Genomic DNA, 13820 nt, shown 5'->3' on the forward strand with positions numbered 1-13820 from the left:
GGTTTTAAAGTCTGTTCCTTGTCTTTGCTGGGGCAGGCAGTAGCTGTGCAGTGGCAGTGTGCCTGTGCAGACAGAGGGAGCAGTGAACAGCGATAGGGTGTTTCCAACATGGTCGTCACTCAGGCCCCGGCTGGAATCAGGGGCCACCTCCGGATCCGCAGCCTCCTGGCCCGGCAGTGCCTGGCAGAGTTTCTGGGTGTGTTTGTGCTCATGGTACATAGGGTCACTGGGGAAAGGAAAGAAGGGGGTGAGCAAAAGTTCCTCCTTCTGGTGTCCTTATCCTTCTGGACTCCTTCTGGTGTCCTTATCTCTTTCTCTTGGTATCCCCCTTCCTCCCAACTCCCTATCCGTTTTCGTTTTTATCCTCTCATCTCTCCTAATCTCCTTTCCTCTCCTTCTTCATCCTTTTTATTCTTGTCACTTTTCTTCCTTTTTTCCCACGTTCTTTCCATTTCTTCTTCCTCCACTTTCCCCATTTCTTTTCCTTTCCCTCCTTCTGCTTTTCTCCCTCCCTTGCTTGTCTTCCGTGCCCATTCGTGTTCTTGGCTTCTCCCCTGGCCTTCCCAACCTTTCTCCCTGCTGGTCTCCTGGGCTCTCTGTTCCTCATCTCTCCTCTTTCACCAGCTCCTCACCCAAGGAGCTGTGGCCCAGGCTGTCACCAGTGGAGAAACCAAAGGCAACTTCTTCACCGTGTTTCTGGCTGGCTCTCTGGCCGTTGTGATAGCCATCTACGTGGGTGGTAACGTCTCAGGTGAGGAGGGTGGGGTCTGGTCATCAGAGCAGGTGGGACGTGCGTGCGAGCGTGTCTGTCTGGTGATGGAAATGCAAATCCTTCTGTGACTCATGGACATTATCTCCTTGAGCTTGACCAGTGCCCCGGACTGAGATAAGCCTTTGGCCCCACCAGCCCGTCCCCTTTCTGTATCTCTCCATCCCGTTTCCTCACACTAGTGCTTGGCTCACCTAGACAGAAATCGATGGCAGGGCACGAAGGGCAGGTGCTATCCTCTTGTGTCCCCCACCCGAAGTCCTCTGGGGGCTTATCTCTGCTCAGAACCTCTCCTGCTTTTCCCCTAGACATCAGTGTGCCTGGCTGGAACCTTGAGACATAGTGCGTTGCTGTGGGAAAAGCAGACAGACTTAGGTTTTTTGTTTTGTTTTGGTTTGGTTTTTTTTGATGGAGTCCTGCTCTGTTTCCCAGGCTGGAGTGCGGTGGCACGATCTCAGCTCACTGCCACCTCTGCCTCCCGGGTTCAAGCCGATTCTCCTGCTTCAGCCTCCTGAGTAGCTGGAATTACAGATGCGTGCCACCACACCTAGCTGATTTTTGTATTTTTAGTGGAGATGGTGTTTCACCATGTTGGCCAGGCTGGTCTTGAACTCCTGACCTCAGGTGATCCACCCACCTCGGCCTCTCAAAGTGCTGGGGTTACAGGCATGAGCCAACGCACTCGGCCCAGACCTAAGTTCTAACCTTGGATTCACAGTGTGACTTTGATAAGTTGCTTAACATCCTGGAACCCCAATTTCCTAAGCTGTGTGATGGGAATAATGCTACCTGCCTGAAGAGCTGTAGGAAGGACAGCTGGGTGTGGTGGCTCACCCCTGTAACCCCAGCACTTTTGGAGGCTGAGGCAGATGGATCACCTGAGGTCAGGAGTTCGAGACCAGCCTGGCCAACATGGCGAAACCCCGTCTCTACTAAAAATACAAAAACTAGCCAGGCATGGTGATGTGTGCCTACAGTCCCAGCTACTCGATAGTCTCAGACAGGAGAATTGCTCGGCCCCAGGAGACGGAGGTTGCAGTGAGTCAAGATTGCACCACTGTACTCCTGCCTGGGTGACAGAGTGAGACTCCACCTCAAAAAAAAAGAAAGTCATAGAATTAAGTAGGAGGTTGTTACAAGATACAGGTCATAAAGACCTTGCTAGTAAACAGGTTGCAGTAAAGAAGCCAGCTAAAACTCACCAAGACCAAGATGACTACACTGACCTCTGGTCTTCCTCACTGCTACACTCCCACCAGTGCCATGACAGTTTACAAATGCCATGGCAACAACAGGAAGTTACCCTATATGGTCTCAAAGGGGAGGCATAAATAATCCACCCCTTGTTTAACATGTAATCGAGATACAACCATAAAAATAGGCAACCAGCGGCCCTCGGGGCTGCTCTGTGTATGGAGTAGCCATTCTTTTATTCATTTACTTTCCTAATAAGCTTGCTTTCACTTTACTGTATGGACTTCACCCTGAATTCTTTCTTGCATGACCTACAAATGCTTTCACATTTCATTCTCTTATTTATTTATTTATTTATTTTTTTTTGAGACAGAATTTTGCTCTTGTTGCCCAGGCTAGAGTGCAATGGCACCATCTCAGCTCATTGCAACCTCTGCCTCCCAGGTTCAAGTGATTCTCCTGCCTCAGCCTCCCAGGTGGCTGGGATTACAGGCACGCACCACCACGTCCGGCTAATTCTGTATTTTTAGTAGAGATGGGGTTTCTCCATGTTGGTCAGGTTGGTCTCGAACTCCTGACCTCAGGTGATCTGCCCACCTCGGCCTCCCAAAGTGCTGGGATTACAGGTGTGAGCCACCACGCCCGGCCTCCTTCTTGTCTTGTATGTCCTTAGCAGCTTGACCTTGTAGCCATGTGGCCATGCTTTTTCTTTTCACAATGGCAGCCCTGGTTTAAGGTCCAATTCCCAGCTTAGGGGATGATCCTTATCTTCTGTCTGTCTGTGTATTTACATGTATTATGTATGTAAAGTTTATATATGAAAAAGCTTTAATTAATTGGTTTAACAATAAGAAGTGCTTAAATCAAACATTTTATCAGAAAAGTAAAAAGTGGAATGCCCTTTATTTAGTTCATGTGACTTAAGTAATCTTTGGGAAATAAAGACAGTTTGAAAGATTATTTGCAAAATTAAAAAATCTTCAAAAATGTAAACATTTTGGCTGAGTGTGATGGCTCATGCCTGAACCCCAGCTCTTTGGGAGGCTGAGGCGAGCAGATCACTTGAGGTCAGGAGTTCGAGACCAGCCTGGCCAACATGATGAAACCCCATCTCACTGAAAAATACAAAAATTAAGTGTAGTGGTGCAAGCCTGTAGTCCCAGTTACTTGGGAGGCTGAGGGAGGAGAATCACTTGAACCTGGGAGGTGGAGGTTGTAGTGAGCCAAGATCAAGTGACTGCACTCCAATCTGGGTGACAGAGCAAGACTCTGACTAAAAACAAACAAAAAAGCAAAACAAATTAAAAATGTAAACATTTGGTCTAAATTATGCAGATATTAAGTTTGCTAAATTCTTTAAGGTCATAAGCTGCTTCTTTGACTATTAAAAATTGTTCAGGCCAGGCGCAGTGGCTCACATCTGTAATCCCAGCACTTTGGGAGGCCGAGACGGGCGGATCATAAGGTCAGGAGATCGAGACCATCCTGGCTAACATGGTGAAACCCTGTCTCTACTAAAAACACACACAAAAAAATTAGCTCGGCATAGTGGTGGGCGCCTGTAGTCCCAGCTACTCAGGAGGCTGAGGCAGGAGAATGGTGTGAACCCAGGAGGCAGGTGCTCAGATGGCACCACTGCACTTCAGTCTGGGCAACAGAGCGAGACTCCGTCTCAAAAAAAAAAAAAAATTGTTCAATTTAGGCCAAGTGTGGTGGCTTACACCTGTAATCCCAGCACTTTGGGCAGCTGAGGCAGGTGGATCACAAGATCAGGAGTTCAAGACCAGCCTGACCAATATGGTGAAACCCTGTCTTTACTAAAAATACCAAAAAATTAGCTGGGCGTGATGGTGTGTGCCTGTAATCCCAGCTACTCAGGAGGCTGAGGCAGTAGAATCTCTTGAATCCAGGAGGCGGAGGTGGCAATGAGCTGAGATCATGCCATTGCACTCCAACCTGGGCAACAGAGGGAGACTTGGTCTAAAAAAAAAAACCCCAAAAACAAAAAACAACAACAACAAAAAAATTGTTCAGTTTATCTACTTTGGAGCATTAGATTAAATGTGTTATTGGTACATGTTCCAAAATTATGAAAAAAATCCTATAATTCTAATATGACTTAGCATATGTTATTAATAACTGTTGCATAACATTTTGTATGCCACAGAAGTAACCAAAATTTCCTAGTTAATGTGGCTTTACTAGTGGCTGTCCTAAGACTTTTTTTTTGAGATGGAGTCTTGCTCTGTCACCCAGGCTGGAGTGCAGTGGCATGATCTCAGCTCACTGCAACCTCCGCCTCCCAGGTTCAAGCATGTCCCCTGCCTCAGCCTCCTGAGTAGTGGGATTATGGGTACCTGCCCTATGCCTGGCTATTTTTTGGATATTTGGTAGAGATGGGGTTTCACCATGTTGGCCAGGCTAGTCTCGAACTCCTGACCTCAAGTGATCCACCCGCCTCAGCCTCCAAAAGTGCTGGGATTACAGACGTGAACCACTGCACCCGGCCCTAAGGCTTTTTATCATCCACAGACAATTGTCTTGTTTTGATCTTCTTTAGACAGTGGTTTATAATCAGCCATAGGACTTTAACAGGTGCACTTAAATGCAGGTTTCTGAAACTTTGGAGATTGTGACATTAGAGTAGAGGAAACAACTTTCAGAACTCTCATGGAGAGCTGAAATGTTCATAGATATCAAACAAAAGTTAACTGCATAAACTAAAGAAGACTAAAGCAATCTTTTTGCCTTTGCTTAAAACATTGCTGATCCTTTGTTTTATTTTTCAGAATCAAGGTAACTTTTCTTTTCAGATATTTACAGCTTTTAACAATCCAGTAAAGTACACTCCTGTGAATAACACTTGGAGAATATTTATCTCTCTACCTGATTTCTCCAGAATTTGGAAATTATTTGTGTGTATTCTTAATTTATGGCAATGCAGTTATTTGCATAAGGGTAATAATAATCTGTTTTCTTTTGCAAGAGGACACAATTGGAGAAATTGGTATTTTACCAAGACTTTGACTGGAATGGTGTGCTTTCCATTAAGGAATCAAACTTGACTTGTAAAGCCTATAAAAGCCACTTAGTGAACTGAGCTCATAACCTTGCCTACACAGTCCCTGTACAGGGTTTCTGACCTGTGGTAAGTAAAGAATGTCACCTTCTAAAAGGTCCAGGAGCCCCAAGTTATCTTGGGACCTCAAAAGGAGAGGAGGAATTTACCCAACTCATAGGTATGTGAGGGTACAAACCCATGACAGGGCTCAGCTCTAAAAAAGTCTTATCTAAGATTCTTTCTATGGAACAGAGTTCCATCAAAGACAATTTTAAAAGCCTATGTGAAAATTATTTATTCTTGCTGCACTTCATACAATCATCAGGCCAAATATAATAAAGCACATCAGTCTTACCATAAAAATGGTCTTTCGGCCGGGCGCGGTGGCTCAAGCCTGTAATCCCAGCACTTTGGGAGGCCGAGACGGGCGGATCACGAGGTCAGGAGATCGAGACCATCCTGGCTAACAGGGTGAAACCCCGTCTCTATTAAGAAATACAAAAAACTAGCCGGGCGAGGTGGCGGGCGCCTGTAGTCCCAGCTACTCGGGAGGCTGAGGCCGGAGAATGGTGTGAACCTGGGAGGCGGAGCTTGCAGTGAGCTGAGATCCGGCCACTGCACTCCAGCCTGGGCGACAGAGCGAGACTCCGTCTCAAAAAAAAAAAAAAAAAAAAAAAAAAAAAATGGTCTTTCATAAAAATGGGAAACTGGAGAGAGAAAAATTATGTTTCAAGAACTATGATACACTTGTTATTAAATTCCAGTCTCAGCAGTTGTCTTTAAGTTTGCTTCTGCGATTTAGGCTAACCCTGCTTAATCCTGTGAACCAACCAGTGGCCTCTGACTGCTGCTCAGAAGAAACAAGAGGGATGGGTAATGTAAAAATCTGCATCAATATTCTAATTCTGGGCATGTACTGGAATCATCTAGCAACCCCGTATCAGCATGGTTCCAACAGTTCCCCAGTTCGTGGAAAGCCTTCTAGTTTAGTTTACTTGGGATAATTTTACTTATTTTGCTTTACTGTTGTGGAATATATAGCTGTTGTAATCTTTGTATAGGAATGCAGGACAAGCTTACTGAATGTTTTCTTAAATTGAACACTTACAAATCTTCCAGAGTATCACCTTCTGTCAGAACTCATGAGTGGCCCTCACCATACCAAAGCTCCCTTCCCTTCCCTTCCCTTCCCTTCCCTTCCCTTCCCTCCGCTTCCCTCCCCTCCCCTCCCCTCCCCTCCCTTCCCCTCCCCTCCCCTTCCTTTCTTTTGAGATGGAGTTTCATTCTTGTTGCCCAGGTTGGAGTGCAATGGCACAGTCTCGGCTTGCTGCAACCTCTGCCTCCCAGGTTCAAGCGATTCTCCTGCCTCAGCCTCCCAAGTAGCTGGGGTTACAGGCACCTGCCACCATACCTGGCTAATTTTTTTTGTATTTTTTAGTAGAGACAGGGTTTCACCATGTTGGCCAGTCCGGTCTTGAACTCCTGACCTCAGGTGATCCGCCTGCCTCGGCCTCCCAAAGTGCTGGGATTACAGGCGTGAGCCACCCTACCTGGCCCATACCAACACTTTCCAACTGAACTCCTCCTACCATGAATATGAGAGATGCTGAGAGTTAGGCAAAAATATCATCACCCCTATTCAACCTGAAGAACTTACAGAAGTTGGATCTTCGTCCCTCTGCAACCCTTAGGATTAGTGGTTCTCTTATAAAAGGAGGGGGGGAAATGTCAGAGGCATGTGAACCAGAGCAAGTCTATTTTGAATACGAGCTGAGTAAAAGAAGAGTGAGACTTACTGGGCTGCATTCACAGATGGTTAAGGCATTCTAAGTCGCAGGATGAGTTAGGGAGGTTGCAATAAGATACAGGTCATGGCCGGGCATGGTGGCTCATGCCATGATAGTTTATAAATGCCATGGCAATGACAGGAAGTTACCCTATATGGTCTGAAAAGGAGAGGAGTGAATAATCCACCTCTCGTTTAGCATATCATCAAGAAACAACCATAAAAATGGGCAACCAGTGGCCCTTGGAGCTGCTCTGTCTATGGAGTAGCCATTTTTTTATTCCTTTATTTCCATTTTTTTTTTTTTTTTTTTGAGACGGAGTCTCGCTCTGTCACCCAGGCTGGAGTGCAGTGGCCGGATCTCAGCTCACTGCAAGCTCCGCCTCCCAGGTTTACGCCAGTCTCCTGCCTCAGCCTCCCGAGTAGCTGGGACTACAGGCGCCCGCCACCTCGCCCGGCTAGTTTTTTATATTTTTTAGTAGAGACGGGGTTTCACGGGGTTAGCCAGGATGGTCTCGATCTCCTAACCTCATGATCTGCCCGTCTCGGCCTCCCAAAGTGCTGGGATTACAGGCTTGAGCCACCGCGCCCGGCCTATTCCTTTACTTTCCTAATAAACTTGCTTTCACTTTATGAACTCGCCCTGAATTATTATTATTATTATTTTTGAGACAGAGTATCGCTCTGTCACCCAGGCTGGAGTGTAGTGGCGTGATCTCAGCTCACTGCAACCTCTGCCTCCCGGGTTCACGTCATTCTCCTGCCTCAGCCTCCTGAGTAGCTGGGACTACAGGTGCCTGCCACCACGCCTGGCTAATTTTTTTGTATTTTTAGTGGAGACTGGGTTTCACCGTGCTAGCCAGGCTGGTCTCGATCTCCTGACCTCATGATCCACCTGCCTCGGCCTCCCAAAGTGCTGGGATTACAGGCGTGAGCCACTGCACCTAGCCTGAATTCTTCCTAGTGTGAGATCCAAGAACCCTCTCTTGGGATCTGAATTAAGACCCCTTTCCTGTAACAAGATTAGGCATCAGGAGAAACTGACACACATGGATGGTATAACAGATGCCTCAACGGATCCTGTGGGGGAACTGGAGCTGGAACAGCCCTTTAGAGTTGTTGCAAAGCAAGGCAAAGAGGCTAGACTTTTATATCCCTGCATCAATCAGTGTTGGACATGGGCTCCATGAGGGCATGTAACCTTCAGTGATGCACCTTTCTGACTTGAAGGGCATTGCCCAATGAGGGAGGTAGCTATGTGGTATCAGCAGCTGATATTACCTGCAGCTAGTGCATGGGCATATTGACTCCCAAGGGAGAATCTGGGTGGAGCACTATAGTATTCATTAAACCCAGTAAAGAAATATTATTTCACACAGATGTGCCCAGGACAGTGGTAGAGCCCACAGAGTTACATAAATCATAATGGTAGCCCTGAAGTACCTCATAAACTGTATATTGTATTTTTTTAAATTGCATATTGTTTGTTTCCACCTACTAGAACATAAGCTCTAGGAGGGCAGTGACTATGTTTTGTTCACCACTGTTTCTCCAGTGTCTAGAAGTAGATTCTTTGAATGCATTCAATTGCAGGCTTGAGATATGAAGAAGTAGGAGTGTGAAGGCCTCATGTCGAGCCATGTCAGGAGACGCAAAGATGGCGCATTCTCTAACCTATGTGAGACTCGGCATAAGGGAAGTACAAGCACTCAGTGTGTGGGTTTCATTCCCACAGTCTGTGGTCTTTAACCCAGTCTCTCCAGATGCCTGTTGAGTTCTTCAAGCATCCAAATGGTTTGGGGAAAGGCTTCAGGTTCTAAATGAGAGGCTTTGTGGGTTACCAGATGGAGAGTCAGAAGATGTGGATTTGAATTCACTCAGCCATGAAATAGTTGTGTGATCTTGGGCTGGGCACAGTGGCTCTTGCTTGTAATCCCAGCACTTTGGGAGGCCAAGGAAGGTGGATCACTAGAGGCCAGGAGTTTGAGACCAGCCTGGCCAGCATGGTGAAACCCCGTCTTTCTTTCTTTTTTTTTTTTTTTTGAGACAGAGTCTCTCTCTGTCGCCCAGGCTGGAGTACAGTGGCGCAATCTCGGCTCACTGCAACCTCCGCCTCCCTGGTTCAAGCAATTCCCCTGCCTCAGCCTCCCGAGTGGCTGGGACTACAGGCACGCATCACCACGCCTAGCTAATTTTTTTATATTTTAGTAGAGATGGAGTTTCACCGTGTGGCCAGGATAGTCTTGATCTCCTGATCTCATGATCTGCTTGCCTCGGCCTCCCAAGAAACCACGTCTTTACTAAAAAATATCAAAATTAGCCAGGTGTGGTGGACCTGTAGTCCTATTGACTTGGGAGGCTGAGGCAGGAGAATTGCTTGAACCTGGGAGGCGAGGGTTGCAGTGAACTGAGATGGTGCCACTGCACTCCAGTCTGGCGACAGAGAGAGACTCTGTCTCAAAAAAAAAAAAAAAAAAAAGAAAGAAAGAAAATTGTGTGATCTTGGAGAGTTCTAAGGCCCACTGGCTTCATCTGCAGAATGGAAGCAATAGTATTACTTTGCAGAACTGACTTCAGGACTAAGAGATCTAATGTATATGAAGCAGGGTACTTCTTTCGATTTGTCAGGATGGAGGAGGCTAGTCCTGTGATGAATGGGAATGAATGACAGAAGAGACAGATGTTGGGCAAACCCCAGGCTCTGTGCTCATAGCCTGCTCCCGGACATTCTCCTGTTATCTCTCTGTTTCCTAGCCTACACACGGGCACAGACAGTAGCTGCTGTTCAGGAATTGAGCTAATGGTTTTAAAGTCTGTTCCTTATCTTTGCTGGGGCAGGCAGTAGCTGTGCAGTGGCAGTGTGCCTGTGCAGACAGAGGGAGCAGTGAACAGCAATAGGGTGTTTCCACCATGGTCATCACTCAGGCCCCGGCTGGAATCAGGGGCCACCTCCGGATCCGCAGCCTCCTGGCCCGGCAGTGCCTGGCAGAGTTTCTGGGTGTGTTTGTGCTCATGGTACGTAGGGTCACTGGGGAAAGGAAAGAAGGGGGTGAGCAAAAGTTCCTGACTCCTTCTGGTGTCCTTATCTCTTTCTCTTGGTGTCCCCCTTCCTCCCAACTCCCTAAGCGTTTTCGTTTTTATCCCCTCGTCTCTCCTAATCTCCTTTCCTCTCCTTCTTCATCCTTTTTATTCTTGTCACTTTTCTTCCTTTTTTCCCACGTTCTTTCCCTTTCTTCTTCCTCCACTTTCCCCATTTCTTTTCCCTTCCCTCCTTCTGCTTTTCTCCTTCCCTTGCTTGTCTTCCGTGCCCATTCGTGTTCTTGGCTTCTCCCCTGGCCTTCCCAACCTTTCTCCCTGTTGGTCTCCTGGGCTCCCTGTTCCTCATCTCTCCTCTTTTCACCAGCTCCTCACCCAAGGAGCTGTGGCCCAGGCTGTCACCAGTGGAGAAACCAAAGGCAACTTCTTCACCATGTTTCTGGCTGGCTCTCTGGCCGTTGTGATAGCCATCTACGTGGGTGGTAACGTCTCAGGTGAGGAGGGTGGGGTCTGGTCATCAGAGCAGGTGGGACGTGCGTGCGAGCGTGTCTGTCTGGTGATGGTGGAAACGCAAATCCTTCTGTGACTCATGGACATTATCTCCTTGACTAGTGCCCCAGACTGAGATAAGCCTTTAGCCCCACCAGCCCGTCCCCTTTCTGTATCTCTCCATCCTGTTTCCTCACACTAATGCTTGGCTCACCTAGACAGAAATCAATGGCAGAGCACGAAGGGCAGGTGCTATCCTCTTGTGTCCCCCACCTGAATTCCTCTGGGGGCTCATCTCTGTTCAGGACCTCTCGTTTGTTCCCCAGATACACACTGCATCGGTGTGCCTGGCTGGAGCCTTGAGACATAGTGTGTTGCTGTGGAAAAAGCAGACAGACCTAGGTTCCAACCTTGGATTCACAGTGTCTTCTTCTTATTCTTCTTTTTTTTTTTTTTTTTTTTTTGAGATGGAGTTTCACTCTGTTCCCCAGGCTGGAGAGCAGTGATGTGGTCTCTGTTCACTGCAACCTCGGCCCTCTGGGTTCACGCGATTCTCCTGCCTCAGCATCCCGAATAGCTGATTTTGCAGGTGCCTGCCACCACGCCTGGCTAATATTTGTGTTTTTAGAGGAAATGGGGTTTCACCATGTGGCCAGGCTGGTCTGGAATTCCTGACCTCAAGTGATCCACTGCCTCAGCCTCCCAAAGTGCTGGGATTACAGGTGTGAGTCACTGTGCCCAGCCCACAGTGTGACTTTGCTAAGTCGCTTAACATCCTGGAGCCTCAATTTGCTAAGCTGTGTGATGGGAATTATACTATCTGCCTTAAGAGCTGTAGGAAGGAGCAGCAGTGTTGTCTGGTGACAATGCCTGGCAGTGACACTTGATAGATGCTGTTTTTCTTTCCTTGATCCTTGAAGGGGCCCACCTGAATCCAGCCTTCTCCCTGGCCATGTGCATCGTTGGACGCCTCCCCTGGGTCAAGCTCCCCATTTACATCTTAGTGCAGTTGCTGTCTGCTTTCTGTGCTTCGGGAGCCACCTATGTTCTCTACTATGGTGACAGAAGGAACAGAGGGAGCCGTGCCTTGGGAGCACCTGTGGGTGGCCAGGGGTGCCTCAGAATGGTTTTGGATGAATGAGCAAAGAGGGAAATCCTGGGTGTTCCCCTCCTCCACAGATGCCCTACAGAACTATACAGGTGGGAACCTGACAGTGACTGGCCCCAAGGAAACAGCCTCCATTTTTGCCACCTATCCTGCCCCCTATCTGTCCCTGAACAATGGCTTCCTGGATCAGGTAGGTGTGAGGGGGAGACCTGGGGACACAACTTTCGCCCCATTCCTCGGGACCCCAGCCTATTGTTCAGTCTCTGGGTGGAGTGTGGGTTGGGTCTATCTTGGCGCCCCCCACCATCCCCAACTGCCTGTGTTGCACAAAGCCAGATGACATGGAACATTTGGATGAGAGAGGGCAGACGGAGCACTTGGCAGCTGACAGGGAACCCTCTGCCTCTGTTGACTCCAAGGTTCTGGGCACCGGTATGCTGATGGTGGGGCTCTTAGCCATCCTGGACAGACGGAACAAGGGAGTCCCTGCGGGTCTGGAGCCTGTGGTGGTGGGGATGCTGATCCTGGCCATCGGGTTATCCATGGGTGCCAACTGTGGGTTTCCACTCAACCCTGCCCGGGACTTGGGCCCACGTCTCTTCACCTACGTGGCTGGCTGGGGTCCTGAAGTCTTCAGGTGGGAGATAGCCTCCCCTGGTGCTGGCCTCCACTCACCTTCCTCTGCTAAGGGCTCTGTCCCTGGGTCCACAGCACTCAGCCTTTAAATAGCTCTCTTGGCCTCTTAGGACAGTGTTCTTTCTCCAAGTCACATGCTCCCCCTTTCTCCCTTGCTTCCCTCCCAACTTTTCACTGAAACAGTTAAGATTTAGAGGTTGTGTTCTTAGGCATGCCATATTACCTCCGTGCACATTAGTGACTTCATCAGCAAAATTAATATATTCAGATAATTCCCTAAGGCAAGAGGCTGGACCAAGCTCTCCTGGGGTTCCGTCTTCTAAATACTATGCTTTGGTGCCAAGGCAATCCTCTTCCTGGTGTCTACCACCCTGGGAACAACTTTAGGGCACTCTCTTGTTACTACCCCCTGTCCTTGGAGAGGGGGAGGCAAAGGGAGTCACTCCTGATACCTTCCCATTGTCCTTCTTTTGCAGTGCTGGTAATGGCTGGTGGTGGGTGCCTGTGGTGGCCCCTCTGGTGGGGGCCACCCTTGGCACAGCCACTTACCAGCTATTGGTGGCTCTGCACCACCCTGAGGACCCAGAGCCAGCTCAGGATCTGGTGTCTGCCCAACACAAAGCCTCAGAGTTGGAAACTCCTGCCTCAGCTCAGATGCTGGAGTGTAAGCTATGATTAGGACAACCCTTACTTCACTCATGGACCCTGGAGCCAGCCACTGACCCCGCCTGGGAGCAACAGTTATTCTTCCTCTTTGTTAATGTGCCAGAACCTGGGAGGCTTCTCTGTTTACCCATTTGGCATCCCTTCTTCCTAAACTAAGAAGGATCCTGGACAGGGAGAAGTGGAGGAGGATAAGGTACCAGGACTCAGGCTTCTCATTCCCTCCTTCCGCAAAGCGGTTTTCTGACCCTCAAGGCCTCTCGTAAAGTAGTTGCTCGAGGTAGCCACTAGAGGGTGCACACCTGGCCGCTGGATGGGGACTGCTGCGGGCATCTGCAGGGTGGAGGGGGCCCCCATCCAGTGTAGGGCACAACCCTGGGGACTGCCCTCCGTAGCCTGTCCCGACTGCCGACTCCCAGCTCGCATCGCCTCGGCGCCTCCCACTTTCACCCCCTCAGGGGCGCCTCCCCCAGAGGGTGTGGGGGGGCGTGTTAGGTGTAGGGAAGCCGCCTCCACCCAGGGGGCGTGGTGGGGGCTGAGGGAGGGCGAGAGGGCGGCGGAGCAGAGAGACAGAGAGCAAGGCGGGGAAACTGAGGCACCATTCCTAGAAATCTCGGTGCTGTGTCGTTCATTCAAAGAGAGTTGAGAAACAGTGAAATGAGCCAGGGCGAGGAGGTAAGGTGAAGGAACCGAGGGCGGACGGCTCCGAGGTGCGAAAGTCTGGGGCTGAAGGCAACCTAGCGCTGGGGAAAATTCTGGTTGTTCACCACTTCTACAGCTCTCCTGCCGCTCCCTGCAGAGGATGCTTGTTTTGCAGAGAAAGCAGTGTTCCTCTATTCCCTTCTTCCGAATTAAAAAAAAAAAAAAAACCCTCAGAACGATGTAGCCTCCCGAATTGTTTTTTCTTTTAAGATGCGGATGGTAGTACGTGTGGCGAGTTCGCAGCCCGGCCACGCCGAGCCTCGGAAGGGCTAAGACCCTCCCCCTGCCCCGCACAAAGATGGCTGCTCCCTCTTCCCCGCTGCTTCTCCCCTCCCCAAAACCCCCTCCCGCCCCCCGGTCCCCGTCGCCGGCTCCG

At 49.1% G+C, this 13820-nt stretch overlaps 1 protein-coding gene across 2 annotated transcripts; it reads left to right on the plus strand.

Moving 5' to 3' along the window:
• The first annotated feature begins 45 nt into the window (after window positions 1–45).
• AQP10 (aquaporin 10) lies at window positions 46–13623 on the plus strand. Of its 2 annotated transcripts, none has more exons than XM_025356870.1 (6): window positions 46–213; window positions 10214–10340; window positions 11256–11393; window positions 11515–11633; window positions 11863–12080; window positions 12556–13623. In XM_025356870.1, the coding sequence occupies exons 1-6, from the start codon at window positions 109–111 to the stop codon at window positions 12752–12754; spliced, it is 906 nt and encodes a 301-aa protein (XP_025212655.1). In that variant the 5' UTR covers window positions 46–108; the 3' UTR covers window positions 12755–13623. The 2 variants fall into 2 exon arrangements, with proteins under 2 accessions (XP_025212655.1, XP_025212665.1); XM_025356880.1 differs by lacking the exon at window positions 46–213 and adding an exon at window positions 9721–9825 and having other exon boundaries at window positions 12556–13596.
• Window positions 13624–13820: the final 197 nt, after the last annotated feature.

This window comes from Theropithecus gelada, chromosome 1 (assembly GCF_003255815.1).
Source record: "Theropithecus gelada isolate Dixy chromosome 1, Tgel_1.0, whole genome shotgun sequence".
NCBI classification, from domain to species: Eukaryota; Metazoa; Chordata; class Mammalia; order Primates; family Cercopithecidae; genus Theropithecus; species Theropithecus gelada.